This window comes from Panthera tigris, chromosome B4 (assembly GCF_018350195.1).
Source record: "Panthera tigris isolate Pti1 chromosome B4, P.tigris_Pti1_mat1.1, whole genome shotgun sequence".
Lineage (NCBI taxonomy): Eukaryota > Metazoa > Chordata > Mammalia > Carnivora > Felidae > Panthera > Panthera tigris.
The window spans coordinates 75,923,033-75,943,857 of NC_056666.1; the positions used below are offsets into that span (position 1 = coordinate 75,923,033).

The 20,825-nt window shown below is 54.0% G+C and overlaps 1 protein-coding gene across 2 annotated transcripts in view; it reads right to left on the reverse strand.

The window, feature by feature from the left end:
* Positions 1 to 376: 376 nt before the first annotated feature.
* Positions 377 to 20,825, reverse strand: part of FAIM2 (Fas apoptotic inhibitory molecule 2) — a 30,580-nt gene continuing 10,131 nt past the window's right edge. For both annotated transcript variants that reach the window (XM_007072992.3, XM_007072993.3), the window contains 7 exons: positions 17,500 to 17,550; positions 17,119 to 17,158; positions 16,572 to 16,609; positions 16,003 to 16,090; positions 15,630 to 15,725; positions 13,883 to 13,936; positions 377 to 629 (listed from right to left, as the gene is read on the reverse strand). In XM_007072992.3, coding sequence (XP_007073054.1) covers positions 480 to 629; positions 13,883 to 13,936; positions 15,630 to 15,725; positions 16,003 to 16,090; positions 16,572 to 16,609; positions 17,119 to 17,158; positions 17,500 to 17,550 — 517 coding nt within the window. In that variant the 3' untranslated portion in view covers positions 377 to 479. The remainder of the gene's footprint in view (positions 630 to 13,882; positions 13,937 to 15,629; positions 15,726 to 16,002; positions 16,091 to 16,571; positions 16,610 to 17,118; positions 17,159 to 17,499; positions 17,551 to 20,825) is intronic.

Genomic DNA, 20,825 nt, shown 5'->3' on the forward strand with positions numbered 1-20,825 from the left:
CACCCCCTTCCTTACAAGGGTCAGTGCCTGATCTGGAAGGAAAGAAGGGAGGAGTGGATTGGACACAGGACAGTGTGCCCCAAGGTCACACAGCTGTGGCAGTCTTAGGAGGAACTCTGGTGGGGTGCAGGCCTCAGCCAGGCTTCCTGGGGTCCCTTTCCCACATCTGGAATCCTGTCGGGCTCCTCCCACTTGTTCTGTGGGTCCTCAAACCCAGGGGAGCCTCCAGCCTTGACTGTCCACTTTGGGAGATGTAACTGGGGGGAAGGGGCAGCACAGGGGATGGTGTGACCTCAGTTCCACAGGGCCCCTGGTGGTTGGGTACAAGCTGCAGAGGGTGAGGGTGTGAGTGTCGGGCTGAGGGGAGGCCACAGGATGGGCTGGCAGCTAGTTTTATATCTGGGCTTGCAGGAGCACAGGGAAGGTCAGAGGACCAGCAAGGGGACATTCTTTGAAGGAAGGAAGGAAGGAAGGGCTCCTCATTCCCGGTTGGTGCCAAAAAGCTGCAGGAAGAAGGTGAAGATGTAGATGATGTCTAGGTAAATGTTGAGGGCTCCAAAAATATACTCCTCAGGGCTCAGTGAGTGGCGTCGGTTACCCATCAGCAACTGGGTGTCAAATGCCAGGAACTGAGGGAAGGGGGAAAAGAGAGAAGTCAGAAAGTCCATCACTCTGACACTGACCAAGGGGGCCCAGTGTCCCCACCCAGGCCCTCTCCGATTTTGTTACCATCATATACGGTTTGGCCACTCAGTGACCCTCCTGGAACAGCCCGAATCTGGAACTTTCCCAACACCTTCCATCTCTAATTAACACCTGTTTCCCAAGCACCTACTATGTGCCAAGCACGGGGAAATAGTAAAGAACAAGACAGACAAGATCCCCGACCTCATAGAGCTTAGAGTCTAGAGGGGAACTAGTTCTTAGTATGAGTGTAACCAAAGAGAAATGCGAAGTGCCACAGGGGGGTGGCCGGTAATAAGGAACCCGACCCATGTGAGTTTGACAGTGAGCTTGGGAAGGCTTCCTGGAGGAGGGGACCTTCAAGCTGAGGCCTACTCTTCTCACCATTGCCTCAGAGCCCTGCCCTTAGAAGATGAGTGAATGCTTCATGTAACAGTGAGGAGAAAACAGGTACTTCTGTGTTTTGCAGAAATTAGCCCACTTAGTCCTAATAACATTCCTCGAGTAGGGATTATTCCCAGAGGAAATCGAGGCCCAAAGATATTAAGTTCTCGCCTGAGGTTACACAGCTGGGAAGTAGCAAAGTGAGGATTTGAACCTGAGCAGGCCGGCACCAGGGCCCCCCACGCTTAGCCATTCTGTTCCACTGTTCATGGGCAGCACCAGGGGTTAATGTGTTTTCTGCCAGGAAACACTTTCTCCCCAGGGCACCTTCTTGGCCTCATGGACCAGGAACAGTTATTCCCTTAGAGGCAGCTCCTCTCTGCCACCCTGCTGCCCCCTTACCAGACCTTCCTACTGTCGACACTGAATCCTACTCCTCCCACTTAGCTATTCTCTGGGGTCCAAGAATAGGAAGCAGAACAGCTGCAAGAAATGGCATATGACACTTCCCAGGCATGGTGTAGTTTTCTGGGAGAATGAAGCCAAAAAGTTCCACTAGCGACCCAAAGGTTATGAGTCACTGGTCGACCCGGGATTGGGATTCTTAAAATGCATTCACATTCTTGTTAACCGGGCTGTGCCCGGCTCTTCCGTAACTTGTGTGTGGAAGACCTGTGTTCCTTGGGTCCTCTGGAACGTTCATTAGGCAATAAATACGTGTAGGGCAAGAGTTGGTGCAAGCGATTTGCTGGCAGAGACACCATGTCTGCCTTCCGGGCTCACCGCTTAGGGGGGAACACTTCCAGACGCTTGCAGCAAAACTCAGAGGCCACCTGGGGTGGCTCAGTCAGTTGAGCGTCAGACTCTTGATTTCAGCACAGGTCATAATCTCATGGCTTGTGGGATCGAGCCCCGCATCCATCTCTGTGCTGTCAGTACAGGGATGCTCTCTCTCTCTCTCTCTCTGCACCCCCCCTTACTCTCTAACTAAATTCATAAACATTAAAAAAAAAAAAAAAGAAACCTTGGTAAATTCCATTATTAGGGCTGCTTGAGCAGGAGGAAGGTAGCCCAGGAGAGGTGACATTTTGCCTGGGCCTCAAAGGATGAGTAGGAGTTTGCTACACAGAGAAGGCATGGGGAGGCACGGGCCATGGTATGAAAAGTGAGGAATTCGGTGTGGCAGAAGCAGTGGGGCAAAGGGACAGAGAGAAAGGGACTAGAGCTCAAGGGCCAGAGGCTCCAATATGGAACAGCTCCAGCATGGGGGGACATCAAGGCATGACCCCCTCAAAGGTGGGAAGGGGGGGGTGATTATGAGCACGGGCTTGGAAGTCTGACCGACCTGGACTGCAGCCTCAACTCTGCTCCTCACTAGCTCTGGGACCCTGGGCAAGGCAGCCTCCCTGAGCCCAGGTCTGTAAAAGGGAGATGAGTGTGCTTGCCTCCTGAGGCCGTGAGAATAAGATAATGCACACCAAGTGGCTGGCACGGTGCCTGACACGTGGTACGAACTTAATGGACATGAGCTATTAATGTGGCTTTATAGTTGTTACATGCAGAAGGAGGGGTGCCCCCTTGAGAACACGTGTATGCTGCTGCTGAGAGCCAGGTGTCTCCAACAGCTCATCCAGGAGGCGGAAATGTTACTAGGGGACGCTACGCAGCCTTGACAGAAGGAACGCGGAGAGCCACAGCCAGGGCTGAGGGGGGTTGTGCCAGGCACGTCAGGCTCCCTGAGCTCAGCAGCGTTGAGGGAACGGTGCATGAGAACGCAGGACTGGAGTCGGACCGCTGGGGTTTGAGTGCCGGTTCCACCCCTCAGTAACCATCACCCACTTGACCTCAGTGTCCTCCTCTACCAAGTGGGACAGTAATAATGACCACACTATGGCATGGTTTTGAGGGTAAGTAGATGTATGCGGCCTCAACGCTTATTGTTCTTTCGCATCCTGTCACCTCGTTCTACTCGGCTCCTTCTGAATAGGATTCGGATTCTCACGTAAATTTGCCCTCTAAAGAGAGAATGCGCAAGGAGAGGGACCGACTTGAATGCTACAGGCTGCTTAGCAGTCATGCTGCCAGCATAAGTTAATAAATTGCTGATCTGGCTTATCAATCAGTGGCTTGCTTGGTTGATTTCTCAGAGCCTGGTCACCCCTGGGTGAGCTAATGAAATTGACTCTCTCAACCTAGAAGGCTCAGACCCAACCAGGTCTGGGGGTGGCTCCTCCAAGGAGCACCCACCCAGGAGGCCTCCTACAGCAGCCAGCAGGCTTTGCTCTTGGAAGGAAGAGGAATGAAGTGATTTCCGCCCCTGCCCTTGGCCTATAGCCACGGATGCTTATCTACGTGGTGCTCTCTGGGATAGCCTGCCCCAGATTCCAATACCATTGCACCTGTCGCTGCAACTTCATGCCTGCGAGTCAGCTGCAGGCTTTCCCTCATTTAGTCCCACCAATATTTATTGAGCACCTACTATGTTCCAAGGAGCTTGCCTTCAGAGAATTGACAGTCTAATGAAAGCAAATTATCAGAGATTACATTATGAGCTTGCATTCATTACAGGGGCAAGTAGCCCGATAATCTTGGGTGTTGGTAAGCATCGTTAACTAATGTTTTGGTTGGGAGTGGATATCTTGGTTATAGTTAACATCTGGCAGCTAAGATCTCAGCTGGTTTGACTGCTGACATCTGAAAGGACATGGGTACTTCCTAGAGTTGGTGGCCAGCTGAACACAAGAGGAGGAGCATGTGGGAGGAGGAGCATGGGTTAGGGGCAAGAGGCAGGAGTGGGTCTAGGAGGCTATTAATTTACATCTGAGTTGCCCTTTCACACACTAATCCTTTATCTCATTTCTGTCGCCCAATATGCCCTGGGAGGTGGGAATTACTATCACTATTTTACATACAAGGAAAGGAGTCTCAGAGCCAGTGAGTGGCTTGCTGATGGTCATTTTTCTTCCGTGCCGGGGGACATCAAGCCATGACCCCCCAAAGGTGGAGAGACGGGGGTGATTATGGGCACGGGCTTGGAAGTCCGCCTGACCTGGATTGCAGCCTCAACTCCGCTCATCACTAGCTCTGGGACGCTGGGCAAGGTAGTGACCATCTGTCTCCTATTCTGATAGAGAAGCAGGCAGAGTGGGCTTGCCGGGGGAGGGGGCATGCACAGAGGGCAGAAGAGCCAAAGGCAAACTTTCCTGGCTCACCCTGTTGGCTGGGCCCCCTGGCCACACACTTGGCCTGACCCTGCTGTGTCCAGGACCTGGGCTTATGTCTCTTGTCCTCCCAGAGGTGAGGCTGGGGGAGCCACGCCATGGAGAGGCCAGCTCAGAGTCAGCAACAAACAGGCACCAGATGCAAAACGCTGGCCTTACAATGTGTTGAGTCAGCATAAAAAAAATAGCTCGTGGACCATGTCCATCCTACAGAAATGCCAGCATGAGTGTGCAAAACAGCACGCCCAAGGCCATTTACAGCAGCGCCGGTTCTAACAGTGAAATACTGGAAACCCTAAACTCTCAACTAGGGAATGGTTAAATAAACTACGGGCAGCAGCACCAAGGCAGAAACATCTCTGATATACGCTATTATTAGAAAAGAACAAGATGCACAAAAATCTGCCTCATACGATCCCCTTTCTGTAATAACAACAACCCAAAAACTCACAAAACTATATATCATACAAGCCTATATAGCAAATACCTATAAAATGCATGTAGAAAGGTCCAGAAGGAGACAACTGATCGCAGCACTTACCACTGGGCAAGGCAGCGAAGGACATGCAAATAGCATTTGCTTTATCTACATACTGTAAGATTTTAAAAACTGAAATATGTGAACAAATGTCTTCATATTTTATTTAATTAAAAAGTTTTATTTTTATTTCATTTTCTATTTTTAGGGAAAGAGAAAGCATGAGCAGGGGAAGAGGGGCAGAAGGAGAGAGAGAGTTTCAAGCAGGCTCCCTGCTCAGCATGGGAGCCCGACACAGGGCTCGATCCCACAATCCTGGGATCATGACCTGAGCCGAAATCAGGAGTCGGATGCTCAAACTACTGAGCCACCCAGGCGCCCCTAATAAGAAATTTTTAAAAGAAAGATTACAGTAACATACAAAAAAGTTGCTGAACCTTCTGAGGAATCTGGGGCACAAAGAGTGTGAGGGACTTGCCCACCTCACACAGCCAAGAGGACAGCTCAGATCTTCTGACCTCAAATCCTGTTCTCCTTCCAGCATGTGACACTGCTCTGGGATCCGGGGTGTGTGTGTGTGTGTGTGTGTGTGTGTGTGTGTGTGTGTAGAAGGCTGGAAGAGGTGGAAAGAGAAGCACAGAGCTCAAGGCTAGCTGAGGCTTCCTGGGGGGCTACAGGGAGCACTGGACCCATCTGGCCCTGCCACCACTTTCTGGGCTAAAGGGTGAGCCTGGACTTCGAGGATTCTGCAGGAAGAGGATGCCAGCCTCAAGCCCTGTGCCTTTAAAGGCTGGGATGCAGGACAGGGTGAGGGAGTAGGGGAGCGGAGGAGAGGCACTGAGTGGAGACCTGGGTCCATTTGTGGCCTGGTACCAACAGAAGTTATTTCTCTTGTCTTCACTGACCTGAGTGTCAAAAGTTTAAATCTTACATCTTCGGGAGCACCTCTAGGCAGCCACTGAAGGAACAGGGTCTGGCAGGTGTGTGAGCCGGATGGCCTACCCCAGGATAAAAGGGGAGCAGTGTATGGAAGTATGTGGAAGAGCCCATGTGTGGTCCTCTGAGGTAGGGCATGAATGTAATACGGTGCTTAAGAACATGGACTGGGGAGGGGCACCTGGGTGGCTCAGTTGGTTAAACATCCAACTTTGGCTCAGGTCATGATCTCATGGTTCGTGGGTTCGAGCCCCGCGTCGGGCTCTGTGCTGACAGCTCAGAGCCTGGAGCCTGCTTCAGATTCTGTGTCTCCCTCTCTCTCTGCTCCCCCCCCCCCCACTCATTCTCCCTCCCTCTCTCTCTCTCTCTCTCTCTCAAAAATAAATAAATATTAATGGGGCGCCTGGGTGGCGCAGTCGGTTAAGCGTCCGACTTCAGCCAGGTCACGATCTCGCGGTCCGTGAGTTCGAGCCCCGCGTCAGGCTCTGGGCTGATGGCTCGGAGCCTGGAGCCTGTTTCCGATTCTGTGTCTCCCTCTCTCTCTGCCCCTCCCCCGTTTATGCTCTGTCTCTCTCTGTCCCAAAAGTAAATAAAAATCGTTGAAAAAAAAAAATTAAAAAAAAAAATAAATAAATATTAAAAAAAAAGAACATAGATTGGGGAGTCACACAGACCTGGGTTCAAATCTTGCAACTGACTATCACTAACAGGTAATATCATCGGTTACTAATGATGCACCAGTCACTTTGTTAAGTGCTTTGCATATGTTAATTCACTTTCAATAACCTACATGTTGGGTACTATCATTACCTGCATTTTAGAGATGAGGAAACGGAAGCACAGGGAGGTTATACGATTTTATCAGTTCACACAGCTAGAATACGGCAGAGCATGGATTTGAACCCAAGTACTCTGCTCCAAAATTTGGTGCTCTGAGTTACAAGGTTAACATTTACGATAAGGGTAAAAGTTACCATGGTAGTTGAGAAACTATCAAGTTCCAAGTGCCAGGCTGTTTTCTTTTTTCCTTTCATGTATTATTTAATTACGACCACGACTTTGTGGAATAGTTCATATTAGGCCCATTTTAAAGACGAAGCAGGTGAGGCACAGAGGAGTCAAGTAACCTGCCCAAGGTCACAGTGGTAAGAGGATGAGCTAGATCTTGAAAGTCATTTGGGTGGGGTGCATGTGGCCACCTGGAGGGCTCCCCTGGCCCTTCTCATAGCACCTCTTCCTGGTTCTGCTCTGCATCTGAGAGCAGTGACTCCTGCCCTCCCTGCCCCAGCATGCCAGTTAGACACTCCTCTGCCCAGCTCCTTACAGGGACTCTGAACCGCCCCTCCCTCGTCCCCCACCCCTGGTGGTGGGGGGGTGGAGCTGGGAGGAGGACTCCTTTCACTGTCTCCAGGTTAAGGTATTGGTTTGAAGGGCTTGGTTTGGGCAGGGCATGGGTTCCTGAGGAGGACTGCCTCAGGAAGTGAAACCGAGGTAGGTCCTGGGAGGGGGACACCTAGTGCACTTTCCCCCTGAAGGAGCAATTACCCGTCAATCCACGCTCCCCGCTGCTGCCCTCAGAGGAGAGCGCTCAACTTCGGAGGGTTCAGATGAGGCCGCAGGTGAGGTGTCAGGGCTGTTTTAGTGGTGGTTAGCAGAACAGAGAAGGTTCTCACTAGATCTTTCAGGCTCACGTAAAAAACTGAGGTGAAAGAGCCTCTGAGCTCTGAATGAAATAAAGGTAAGCCTAAAATAAAATGATACCCCTGCCTTGGGTTTGGGTAGCCATTTTTGCTTTTCAAAGTGTTTCTCTAATTGTGAAGAAGGTAGGGCATATATCACAGCCCTGAGTAAAAAAGCAGGGGCAGGGGCAAACAGGAGTCTCTTTCCAGAATCCTCCAGATGCTGTGCGGCTGGCCTAGGCCAATCAGGGGAACATCAGGGACACAGATTCTCTGCTGGGGTTGGATGGAAGTAACTGCTGAAAGCCTGATCTCAAAGGTTGAGAAAGCCTCCCTGGGTTCTTCTGCTGTGGAGGGAGTCAAGCAGCAGGAAATCTCTGGCCTCTATTTTCCTACCTGTGAAATGGGACAAGGAGATAGAGTCGAAAGAATAGCTGGACTGAGAGTCAGGAAAATGGGGCTTTCATCCAGCTTGGCAGCTAACACTGTGTGTGTGTGTGTGTGTGTGGTTTACGAGGGTGCGTGTGGGGTGGGGAGCATGCTGTCTCAGGGCCTCAGCACAAATAGGTCCCTGTCAGCACTAAGGACTCACCTCAACCCTCCTTTCTTGCAGGGACTGAGGACAGAGGGCTGTATGTATCTTCCCCATGGGCAGGGCCAACACCTACAAAGCATCTTCCTACCTCAGCTTCACTCATCCAAACACCATCAGGCCCTGAAGCATCCAGTACTGACCAACATACCTGTTCTTCCTGCCACCCTGTCCCCAACTCTGGCACTCTGCCTGCAGTGGTCTTTTAACTGGTCTCTCAGGCTCTGGCCTACCCACACAGCTTCTGGCTAATCTTCCTTAAAACACAGAGACTGTGAGGGGCCCCTGGGTGGCTCATTCGGTTAAGCGTCTGACTTCGGCTCAGGTCATGATCTCACAGTTCGTGAGTTCGAGCCCTGCGTTGGACTCTGTGCTGACAGCTCGGAGCGTGCTGACAGCTTGGAGCCTGCAGCCTGCTTCGGATTCTGTGTCTCCCTCTCTCTCTGCCCCTCACCCGCTCATGCTTAGTCTCTCAAAAACAAATAAACATTAAAACACACAGACTGTGACGTTTTCTCAGGTCTCCAATCCATCCAGGCCAGGCAGGGGACAGTTCTGTTTGTATTGGGCTTGTCGCCTAATTTCCAAAGTCCCATGCTTAGTTTCTTTCCTAAGTCTCCTGGCTTGGCTTCCCGGTTTAGGCGGCTGGGAGATCCTAGCTTCCCCAAAGAAGGACTAGCTCTGAGGTAGAGCCACACAAGTACTGAGGCTCAGCCACAGCGGGAAACCTGCTGGCCAAGCCCTTGGCCCAACCCGCTCTCTCTCCCTGCCCCAACCCTCCTGCTCTGTCCCAGCCCCTCCACTTTGCCCCATCATCTCACCCAGCCAAGCCCTCATACTCCCCCGCCTGACTTTCCATGAGCCACTATAAAAAAAGCACCGAAGGAGAGGGCACTAGTGGGGTCAGGAGGATAAGCCCTGAGGTACCTGCGGGCTGACTCACCCACTTCTACTGGCATTTGGGTCTGGTGCCCAGTGAGGGGTATGAGATAGGGGTGAGGCAGAAAACCCAAAGCCTCTTGAGAATGCACCAAGGCTGGATGGGTGAGGCCTAGGAGGGGCCTCTTCCTCAAGGCTGGACCTCGGCCCTAAGAAGCCTGGGCTCCCCACCCCTGATCTCGGCCTAGTCCAGCTCAGTGGCCCTGCCCTCACAGATGGTAGAGACTGTCAGAGAGGGGCTAAGGTATCTAGGAGAGAAAAACCATTTGAATTCTAACAGCCCTTCCAAGGCCCAGGCTGGGAGCATTGGGTGGGTCCTCGCTGGAGGTCTGGGGTCTCCTCTGAGGCTTCTCCCCTTTCTCACCCACCCTCCTTGTGGCAGCTGGGCAGGGATGCTCTGAGTGTGTCGCTGGGAGGGCCCCTCGTGGTGCTGAGAATTCTCCACAGGCTAGGGTGGGAGATGCCGGGATGGACAGATGAAGAGACTGGGCGTGCTGGGTGCTGGGGATGGGTTGGAGCTAGGGGACCACAGCTTCCACAGGACAGAACTGATGCAGGAAGCAGGGTCAGATTGAGGTCAATGGCCTTCTGAGTTGGGGTTCATGGAAAGGCCCGGAGACTGTTCTTGTGGGGCTGGGCCTCTGATGGCCTCTGTCCACCTAAAACTCAGAGGAGGGAGGGCAGTGAATCCAGGGCCCTCCTCGGCTCTCCCCTACCCCAGGGGCCCCAGGGAACCTGTGCATGTCTTCCCTCCTTTGGCCCAGGTGAACAAGGTCAGGAGGTGGAGCTGGGGATTCAGACCACGTGCTCCTGGCCATTGTTTACATAATCTGGAGGAGGAGCCCTAATGAGACATTAACAGCTAATTAGGCACTGTGGTTCCTCCTCCCCTGTGACTCACCGAGCAACTGAGGCTTTCTTTCCCTGCTCTGACCAGCATCTCTGCCAGTCCTGGCCCCTCAGACATGCCTCTCAGGCACCTATTCGTTCCATAAACATCAAAGGGGTGCCAGGCACTGGGGATGCAGTGAAGTAACAAGTAGACAAAAACCCCTGCCCTCAAGGAACTTACATTCTGCTGGAGGGAGACAATCAACAAACAAATCAGAAAAAAAGGATGAACAGTGCTGTGGCGAGAAATAAAGCAGGGAGGAGGAGTAGGCAGTGTGTGCGTGCGTGTGTGCTCAGTCACACAGGATTGTAAATCAAGCGAACACTTGAAGGAGGGGACACAGGGAGCTGTGAGTGGATCCGAGGGGACAGATGGAGGCATCTGCAGGTGGAGAGGCCCCGGGCTGGGAGTGAGCCTGCCGTGCTCAGGGGCAGCAAGGAGTTGCACATGGCTGCACCAGAGCGGGCGGTGGGGGGCATGGGAGGAGGTGAGGTCAGGGGGGATCTGCAGGCCCAGGAAGTCATCCCTGGAGGCCCAGCACAGGAAACATGTGACCTCATTCACACTTAACAGGATCAACCCGAGCTGCTGCACTGAGCACACACTGTGGGGGCCACGCCAGTGGGAGGCCACGGTGGCAATTCAAGAGGGGGACCAGGGAGTAGCCATGAAGGTGGAGACAAGTGGTCAAATTCTGCCTAGAAGGTGGGGCCGATAGAATTTGCTATAGGGCCAGAAGTGGGGTGTGAGGAGAGCGGAGGAGTGGAGGATGTCAGCAGGGCGTTTGACTTGAATGACTGGAAGGACAGAGTTGCCATTTACAGAGATGGAGAAAAGGCTGTGGGAGAAGCAGGGGTTCAGCGAGAGCAGGCGCTCAGTTTCAGACATATCAGGTTTGGGGTGCCTATTAGGTTTCCAAATGCGGATACTGAGCGGACAATAGGAAATTCGAATCTGGAATTCTGGGCTGGAGATCAACTGTAGGGCCATCAGCATAAATGATGGTATTCAAAGTCTTGAGAGGATCCTGACTTGAAAGATCCTGTAGAGAGTGAGCGTAGAAAGAGAGGAGTTGGCCCTATGGCCCTCAGTGTGAGCAGGGGGACAGGAGAAAGACAGGACAGCTGGTGGCCAAGATGCCCAGGGAAGAAGGTGCTTCTGGGTGGAGGAATGAGCAACTGTATCAAACAGGCTGAGGGTCTGGCAAGATGAGGGCTGAGAAATGACCACTGCTGATCCTGCTGAGAGCATTAACAGGGTTGAGAGAATTCGAGAAGGATTGGGAGGAGAGAAAGGAGGAGACAAATTGGAAATACAGGTATCCCTTGCTTTCTGAAAGTTTGAGTTACATTGTTTCATTTTTACCAAAGACCTGGTAGTACCTGATTTCGCTAGCCAAAAGAAATCCAAAGAGGATTTTCACTTTTACAAAAAAAATGGCGGGGGGGTGGGTAGCATCCAGTATTTGCTTTGCAGTGAGCTGTTATATAGAGGCGGCACACCCAATGATAGAGGCAGCATGCACCCCAGACAACGAGTGGCACCCCCGAGCTCCTTCCCTGGGAACTACACCCAGCATCTGGGCATCAAGCCGCCACAGTTTTGAGCGGTGTCTGTGAGCATCTGTGTTTTATCTCTATTTATTTTGTGCATCATGTCAGCAAGATATGTCCTAAGGTAGCAGAAAAACCTAAGAGAGGCTATTTTGGAGGGGGGCTGGGATACTCAAAAATTTGTTCATAGACATTAGTTGCTTCTTCGCTTATACCATTTTAGCTTACAAAGGTTTCATAAGAATGCATTACTTTTGGGGGAAGCTTATCATCAGTGTAGATTCCCTTATAAGGATTTTTGCTCTAAATGGGGGTGCTGCAAAGGGATGTGGGTCAAGAGTGGTGTGTGTGTGTGTGTGTGTGTGTGTGTGTTTCCAGATAGAAGAAATTATAGCCTGTTTCCATGCTAATGGGAATAGTCCAGTAGAAAGGCCAATACTGATGGGGGCGGGGCGGGGGTGGAACAGGGGGTTTGCTGGAAAGAACTTCCAGCCTCTTCCCAAATCCAAGCTAATAGGAGTTGTCTTCTTTGAGGGGGACCACAGGGGTGCTGGAAGTGGCACCAGGCTGGGCACAGGACACCTGGGTCCTATCCCACATCTGCCAACTCTTAACACCCAGGGCTTCGGATGGGGAAAGCAGGTCTTATAACATCAGTGCTGCCTCCTTCCCTGGGTTGTGGTGGAGATCCAATGAGGTAATAGGTGTGAAAGTGTTTTCTAAAATGTAAAGGGTGGAACAGATGGCTGGGATTATTTTTACTATTCTAACAACACAAGGGATTATTAAACAAATTTAAGGGATTACTATTCACCAGCCTTCCTTGTATGTACAGCCTTCCTGCTTAGCTGACATACTGGCTGTGATCTGATCCACAGGAAGCCAAGTAAACTCCCCTACTCTCCACTGATGCTCGCCGTGCTCCCCCTCTGCCCTGCACATTGACCCCTCTTCTTCCATTTGTCCCTGGCAAACACTGTCCTCTGAAGCCTCCCGGGTTCACTTCCCCCCATGTGACCCTGCATTTCTCTTTCCTCTTGGTCTTATTCCCCACCCCTTCCTTTCCATTGAAAGAACTTTTTAATGTTTATTTATTTATTTTGAGAGAGAGAGAGAGAGAGAGCAGGGGGAGGGGCAGAGGGAGAGAGAGAGAATACCAAGCAGACTCTGCACTGTCAGCACGGAGCCCGACGCGGGGCTCAAACCCACAAACCGCGAGATCATGGCCTAAACCAAAACCAAGAGTCCATGGTGCAACTGACTGAACCACCCAGGTGCCCCTCATTGGAACTTATTTTAAGTAGGTCCTGCCTGGAGGAAAGAGAGTATTGGTGCAGGAGCCAAGAGAAGTTAGTGCTGCATGGTGACCTTTCCGGTTTGCCCGAGATTTAGGGGTTCCCTCAAGCAGTGGGACTTTCAGTGTTCACACTGGCAAAGTTCTGGGTAAACTGGGAGAAACTGGTCAGCCTAGCCTTGACCAAGGCCACACTTAGTTGATATGCCATCATCTTGCCAGGAAACGGGACAAACCATTTAACTTCTTTGTGGTCCAGTTTTCTCATCTACGAGAGGAAGGGCTTGGAGTTTCACTAGATCCCTTTTTAGTGCCTTCAGCACTAAAACATTCCAAGGAGGGACAGGAGGGTCTGGTCACTCCTCCTGCTGGTGTTGGTGTTTACCTTGTGTGCCCCCTGAGAAGAGGTCACTGAGATGAGCTTGCCCACCTGGGCGGGTCCCGGAGCACCATCACATTCAGGTGCTCACCTGAGCAAAGGGCCTGTATTGGGCTCTTCCAGGCAGATGTCTGTCCCTGGCTACCTCCTATCTCCTGGGCATCTCCCTGGGGCCGTCCCGAGCTCCTCCCCACGTAGCCTCATACCCAGAACGGGGCTCTGCAGCCAGACCATCCAGGTTGTGACTCTGGTCCCCTGCTTCCTAGGATGCTGTGTGAACTCGGGCAAGTCGTTTAGGCTCTGAGCTTCGGGTTCCTCATCTTAACCTGATCACAGCAGAAGCTATTTCACAGAGTCATGGTGAGGGTTAAATGCACATGGAGAGCTTGTTGGTGGGGGGAGGCGTTCAATAAATACCGTCATCATCATCACCATCAACACTCTCAGTTTGGTGACAACAACCAAGACCACTGGGGATCTCCCTTGCTCCAAGAAGCCTTCCCAGATTTTCCCTAGGAGAGCAATGACTAGCTTAGTCCCCGTGGCCAGGGCACCCTCATTCTCTCACCCCTGCAAGCAGCACTGGCCCTCCCCAGGAGCTAGGGGTGCCTCTTCCCAGCTCTGTCTAAAGCTCCAATCCTGTTACCACCTTCTTCCTCCCCTGCCCAGATAAGCTGGTGTATCTCAGAAACCAGAGAGCATTCCCTGAAAGCAGCACTGAGCCTTGACCTGCCCACAGGAGCTTTACAAGGTGTCAGGGAGGAGGTCCATGAGGAAGACGGGGATAGTGGAGGGGCTTGGGGAGGTGATCAGAGGCTGAGAAGGCGGGGCCCCCAGGGAGCCACACTCACCAACGTAAACACGCCTGCTCCCAGAGCGGCATACACAGCGTGGAGCCAGGGCACCTGTGGAACAGACACAAAATGGGTATAGGGTGACAGGCGGCAAAGGAGGGCTCAGTCCAGAGACCGGGGGAGGTAGCACAGACCTCCCTGGTGGGTTCCCTCTCTCATAGCAACCCCCAACCCTCCCCAGCAGTCCGGAAGACACCCCAGGACAGAGAGGGATCCTTGATTCTCTGTGTGCTCAGGGTGCGTCTGGGGAGCCCCAGGAGAACAGTGATCAGGGAGGGACTGGCAGGGGAGTTCCCAGCTGACATGTACTTGGTGTTCCCTCCATACACAGCCCCGGACTCAGGCTGGTCGAGGGAGACTCAACCTATTGAACCCCTGCCGTCCTCCCTGCCTGAGTCTGGCCTCAGGCCGCTACCTCCCCCTCCCCGCAGACACACTCATCCCTGTCCTGCGTGGGGTCTGTCTGTTCCTCTGTAGGGGAATTCCCTAGCTTTGCCTGGAGGCGTAAGGGGCTCAGAGGTCTGTGTGTGTGTGGTGGGGGGATGGGGGGATCCTATGGAATTCCTGCCAGCCGTTCATGATGCGATTGCTTGCAGTGTCCCCCTTCCCAACCTTGGCCACCCCTAGGTCTCCGGGGCACCCAGCTGGGTGTGGAAACCCTGCAGGTTTCAGCCATGCCTCCCTCCACGGGGCCTTCCCCCAGAAGATTCTTGGAAACAAAGGCATCCCAGTAGCCTGACCTGGATCAATAAACGGTTCTTTGAAGTTTGGAAGCCACTTCCTGTAACTGCCTCTCCCCCATCCTAGATACACAGAGGGCCCCCAGACCAGCTCCGGCCCCTCCCTTCGTCAACAGGATCCTGGGAATTGCCAAGGAAATGCCAGAACCAATCCTGATGTCCTGGACTTGGAGCCAATACCCTGCGGACTGGGGCTGGGCAGGATGGGGTGGGGGGAAGGGGGAGTGGGGAATGCCGCTTCTAGCCTGGCAGAAAAGGGGCAGTGGGGGGACCATGCACCAAAGGTGGTTAAGAGGAGTCCTGGGCGGGGGTACAAGCACTGAGCCCTTAGCAGGAGTCTAATAGCTTCATCCCCTGGGTTCCCAGGATTAAACCTCAAGCCCCTCCTGTGATGCCCTCGGTCTGCCCCTTCTCCACCTGCAGCACGCTGACTGCCTCAGTCACCCCTGAGCCCTGTGCTGTCCAAGCTGCATTTCCCAGGGCAGGCTGGACAGCTGAGATTTGGCTGGCCCCATGGACACCGTAATGGGGTGGGGGTATGCTCAGACCCCCACTGCCCCACCTCCTGCCTGCCTGGCCAGCCAGATTCTGGCCCCCTGGACTTGGCAGATCCCCCACGGGCCCCAGGAGGTCCTTCTTCAGGGCCCTTCTGGGCTTGGTGGTGCCATGGAGCTCCTGCGCTCCGGTCCCGGCCCAGGGTTTAAATGTGCTGTGGCTTCTCCCTCGGCCTCACCTCCCCCTTAGAGGGGAGGATGAGAAAGGTGAAGCCGGATGTGGCTCATGGTGTGAGCAGATGCCCACGCCTGCCAAGAAAAGCCTCCTTGTTTGTTTGCTTACACTGCCAACCAGCTCAGGGCAGGTGCCAGGAGGGCTGGACAGGATGACAAGCTGTGGGCCTTTGGCTCTGGGCCTTCCCTGGAAGGTGGGGAGGAAACGGCACCCTTGGGCGAGGTGGGGCTCTCCCTCCCTCCCCAGGGGCCCCACTGGGAGACCCGGGGACTCACGTATTGGAAGGGCAGGAGGATGGCCAGGATGAGTCCACTGAAGAAAAGAGTCATGAGCAGCACGAAGATCACACCCTGGCAGGAGGTGAAGTCAAACTGCAGGGATGGGACAGGTGTGAGCCATTGGGCCGGCACAGAGTGTCTTGGCACTCCTGGGGACCCCTGCTGGGCGGTGTGCTGGCCAGAAGGCTGAGCCCTAAACAGCAGGCTGCTGTCTTATGCTCCCTACCTAGAACCTGGCGTCCCCCCTCCTCCCCTCCTTCAAGTGGCCTCCCAGACTCTACACACCCCTTTCCCTCTCCTTAGCCAGGGACCCAAGCTTGGAGCCCCGCATCCCATAGGCCTTGTCCCGCCCATAAGCCACAGAGCTGACCTTAGTCTGGAAGCTAAAGACGGTGACTGAGAGGCAGACGAGAGCCGTGATGCCCAGACACAGCAGCACAGATGTCGTGTTGTAGTAGCTGCGGGACACAGGGCCGGGGGGCTCAGCTTCAGGCAGGGGTCCTGGTTTCCCCCGGCCCTCCTCCCAGGCCCACCGCCTTCTGCGGGGACCTGATCCCTCAACCTCTGGCCCCCAGCCTCTCTCCTGGGTTCTGCCCTCCCCAGCATGCTTAGACTCAAACTCCTCTTTGCAGAAGATGGAGAGGGGTTTGTGCTGGTGCCAGGGAGGTTTACAGGGAGTAGTGTGACCACCCAGGCTGGGGTCTCTCAAGCTGCAGTTTGAGAGAGAGGTCATCTTGCTCTCCTCCATTCCCCACCTCCACCCCCTGACCTGGCCAGGTCCTGCCATCACTGTTCAACGGAGTGTGCGAGAAGAGGGCTCCAGGCCAGTGTTTCCTGCCTGCCTGGACCTCCACCCTCCCTGAACGCTCTCTGAAGGGGTGTGTTCAGGGGCAGCTCCCCTCCGAGAGTGGCCCATCCCCTTCCACCTGTCCCCTTTACCTGGACAGCATCCCAGTGAGGTAGGCCATGGACAGGGTCTGGAAGGAGAAGCAGGATGAGGGAATGCTCCAGAATCCAGCCTTTGGGGGCCCAGTCTGGGCCTCCACTCCTTGGGCACACCCCTCAACTCTGCATCGGCCTTGCCCCCACACATTCACTTCCACAACTCAGGCCTGGTGAGGAGCATCCGGACGGGCCTGCACTAGCTGTGTTCCCTTCTTCCTTTTGCAGCCCTGCTCTTCCCTCCTCTCTATGACCTACTCTTCTTTATCCATTGCTCTAGGATGCCACATTCAAACCTCTTAAAAACAACATCACAAAGAAAAGAGACAATGGCTGGAGTAAAGGGTGGGGAGACTAAGCCTATTTGGAAAGAGAGGGTGGGATGTCTTTGTGGTAGAAGGGAGGTGAAAATACCCCGGCCTCCACCGGTCACCTCCCATTGGACATCCGCAGCCCAGACTTCCTGGCCCTGGAAGCACCCCCCGCTTCCTCCTCCCACTATGTGCACTCAGCATCTGTCCCCAGCCACCCCCAGGTCACTTACGAAGATGGTCAGGAGAATCAGGTTCCAGGGGAAATGCCTCCTGTAAGGCAAACCACCGAGTTCAGAGGAGATGGGGGGGTGCTGGCAGCCACGGGCTAGGTCACTGCAGCTGGGAAGGGGGGGGCCTCTGCCTAACCCCATCCCCACTCCTTGGAGCCTCCTCCTTCAGCCACACCCCCAGGTGCCCCCATCTGTCGGTCCACACCACCCTGTTGCCACCTGAGAGGCACCAAGGGAAGGAGGGAGGGGCAGGCTTGATGGAGCCCAGAGGGTAGAGCCCTCTCAGAAGTTCACAGCACACTGGCAGCAGGCAGGACTGGGGCCAGAGCTTTCGAGATCCTTCTCATGTTCCCACAAGTTGTTCCTCAAGCCATCACATACCTAGGTCCAGAACAGCAGGCCAGGGTCAGATAGGTGGCGAAGAACACAGCACTGTGAGAAACAGATGGGCAGTCAGCCCGTGCCCCCTGAGGCCCCTCCACCCAGTCCCCTGCTCATTCCACTCTCTGCCCCCCCCCCCCCCCCCCCCCCGCCGTCCACAGGCACCAGGTAGTATGATTGGGTCAGGGGAACGGTGTTTAAGACCTTGGTCGTCCTAGAACCTGGCAACGGGCAGGATGGTGGTACAATTCCAAAAGCCAGGAATGGGAATTGGGTGAGCCTGCTCCTGGAAACATGGAGTCTTGGGTGTCATGGACGGCTGACCACCCAATCCAAAGTGGCCTTCCCAGACACTCCCAATACTTCATACAGAAAGCTCGTATACGGTGTTTTCTAGGTGCCAGGCAGAGTTCCAGGTGCTTTATGAAGACTAATATAATCCTCATACCTTCTTGCTCCAGAGTCCTAATTTATCACCACTGCCCCATGCTGCCTCCTTCAGTCCCCTCCCACCTTTCTCACTACATGTAATAATCTTGTTACTTTATTGGTGGTCTACCCTACTAGGCTGCAAGTGAATCAGGTGAAGGGCCCTCATCTGTCCTGCCAGCGCCTGGCACAGGCAGGAGGTACCTGTGGTATGAATTTCTGGATCAGATGGCCATGTCCAGTGGAAGACTGGAAGGGAACTCAGGCACAACCCCAGAGACGGAGATTGAAGATTGAGGATTTTCCAGAGAGCAGTGGAAGTGACGGCCAGTCCGGGAGGTAGAAGATGAGGGGCTGAGGACCCAAGGGGCATGCTCACGCCTACCTACATGGATGCCACCACCAATGCATGGTATCCAGCCCCCGGTGGACCCTGAACATGGCACCTGCCATCCTCACCCATCTCCCTTCTCAGTTTGTCACCTATCCCCCAGAGCAGCAATTCCAACCATCCTCCCTCATTTGCAAACCTCCCGGGCTGCCTCGCTCCTGCAAGGTCTGGCCTGGTGTGTTCCAGAAAGATTTGAGATGGCGTGGAGCTCCCTTGGCCCCCTGCCTGCCACTGGCAAACGTAGTATCCCTTTCTTCTGTCCTGCCATTCCAGGCCAATCGCCCCAGCCTGGACTCTGGGCCCCACACCCTCAACCGCCCCGCCGTGTCTATCTCTATAGCATCACCTTTAGTATCTACCTGCACCTCTCCTCCTACACGAACCTCCTTAACCGCTCTCCATCTTCAACCAATGTCTTCCCCAGTTCCAGCTACTTCCACTTTATCCGCCCTCACAGACAAGCTGCTTGAAAAAGTTGTCCTCACTCACTGTCTCCTTCTTCATCTCCTCATTGCTCCCCAACCCCACAAACTCAGCCCCAGCCCCACTTAATGACAGCTGGCTTTGCCACATCCCCATTGCCTTGTTGAGTCCAAGTGATACTTGTCAGTCCCTGTCTTGCCTAACTTTTCAACATCGGATCCCTCCCATTATTCCCCCGGTTCCAAGATGACACTCTTGGGTCCCCTCCTACCTCCTTGGCCACTCCTTCCCAATCTCCTTCAGAGTATCTAAATTTGCCCAGTCCCTTTGACACAGAGTCTCATCAGGCTGTCTCCCTTCATGCTCTCGCTGGGGGCTCGCTCATCCACAGGACTCCCTCTAGCAGGCAAATGCTCATGGCTCCCACACCCTCGTTTCTGATCTACGTGTTCCTTCTCAACCCCAGACCTGAATATGCAACTGCCTACTGAGCAGACATGGCCATTCAGAAATGCTCCAAACCCAACAGGTTAGGAGTGAACTTGCCCTTCTCCCTGCCCCTGCTCCTGTGTCTCCTAGTGCAGAGGACATCATGCACGTCCAAGTCGCCCAAACAGAGAGCTCAGCATCCTTGACTCTCACCCAGCCTCGCCCGATTAATCACCTGGACCTGCCAATCCTCCTACCCAGGCAGCTCTCAGATCTGTCACCTTCTCTCCATGCCCAATACCACCCTTTTAGGTGGGGCCACCTCTCTCCATCTGGTCCTGCTGCCACCCCTGCCTTCCACCCTCCAAGCTACAGGCAGATCCAACCGTGAGACTTCCTTGTTTAAAATTACCAAAGACCTGGCAAGGCCCTGCTTCATGTGCCTCCCTGAACCTACCTCCCTGGCCCACCCTTCCCTGCACTCCGCTCCTCCTCCTCTCTGCACCCTCACAATGTGCCTGCCACACTCTGCTCCTGCTGGGAAGGACCGACTGGCAGGGAAGCCTGAGGCCTGGGTTAGAGGGGCTCCCTCCACGCACCCCGGACATTCCTCAACCAAGGCCTGCACCCTCACACCCTCCAGGCCTGTTCATCTGAACCCCCACCCGGATATAGCATCTGGAGCGACCTACTCATTTTGCATTCCTACCACTAAGCGGGAGCCTGGCAATGGTTAGGTGGCCTTTAAATACTTCTGGATGAAAGGCAAAAGAATAAGGGATGGAGAGGTGGAGACAAGCCTACTGGCTTTGGCAAATAGGACGCCTCCATTTTCACCTTCTCCTATTCTTCAGTGGCTCTCGAGTGATGTGGAACAGTTGTCACAGTGATTGAGGGGTTCTTAGTATCGGGGGCCAGCGAAGGACAGTGGAAACATCCTGCCCTAGTTGAGAAACACTCCAGCATCTGCTCTCTTCTGGTCTCACTTGAGTCATTGGTCAGTCACTTGGGCAATAATAATAATGATAATAGCCTTGTCTATGTGTGTCCTGGGTGTGGGTCCTGTCTCCCCGCCAGACTGGGAGCTTCCAAAGGGCAAGGGCCCTGTCTCCTTTCCTCTCTGGTCCACAGCTCCTCAACCCTCAAGACCAGAGGTCACAGGAAGGGCAGAGGGACATGACCTGGGGGTTACAGGGCAGCTTTGGAGCCTGACATTCGCATTCATAGCCCAGCTCTGCACTCCTATTGTGTGAGCTTAAATAAGTTACTTAATTGCAGAGCGCCGTTTCCCCTCCTTTGTGAAACAGGAGCACTGGTACCGGCTCACAGGGGCTGTAGCAGGATTGACTTGAGGGCGCACAGGTCAAGCGTGGACAGGCCCTGGTACAGGGTAAGGACTTGAGAATGGGAGTTGTTAGTATAATGGGACTGGCAGCCTCCTAGAGAGGCTCCAACCCACCTCTCCCAGCTCTGGGCCTCACAGTTTCCTCCTCCGCCTGCTTCCCCACCCCCGCCCCACAGCCCTGACTCCTCCCCCCCCCAACCCCCCCCCCCACCCCCCGCCAGGGCTCCGAGGGAGCAATCAGACAATAAGGTAAGAGCCCACCGAGGGAGATGACGGGGGCCTTGAGACAGCGGTGAGTGGAAGGCGGGG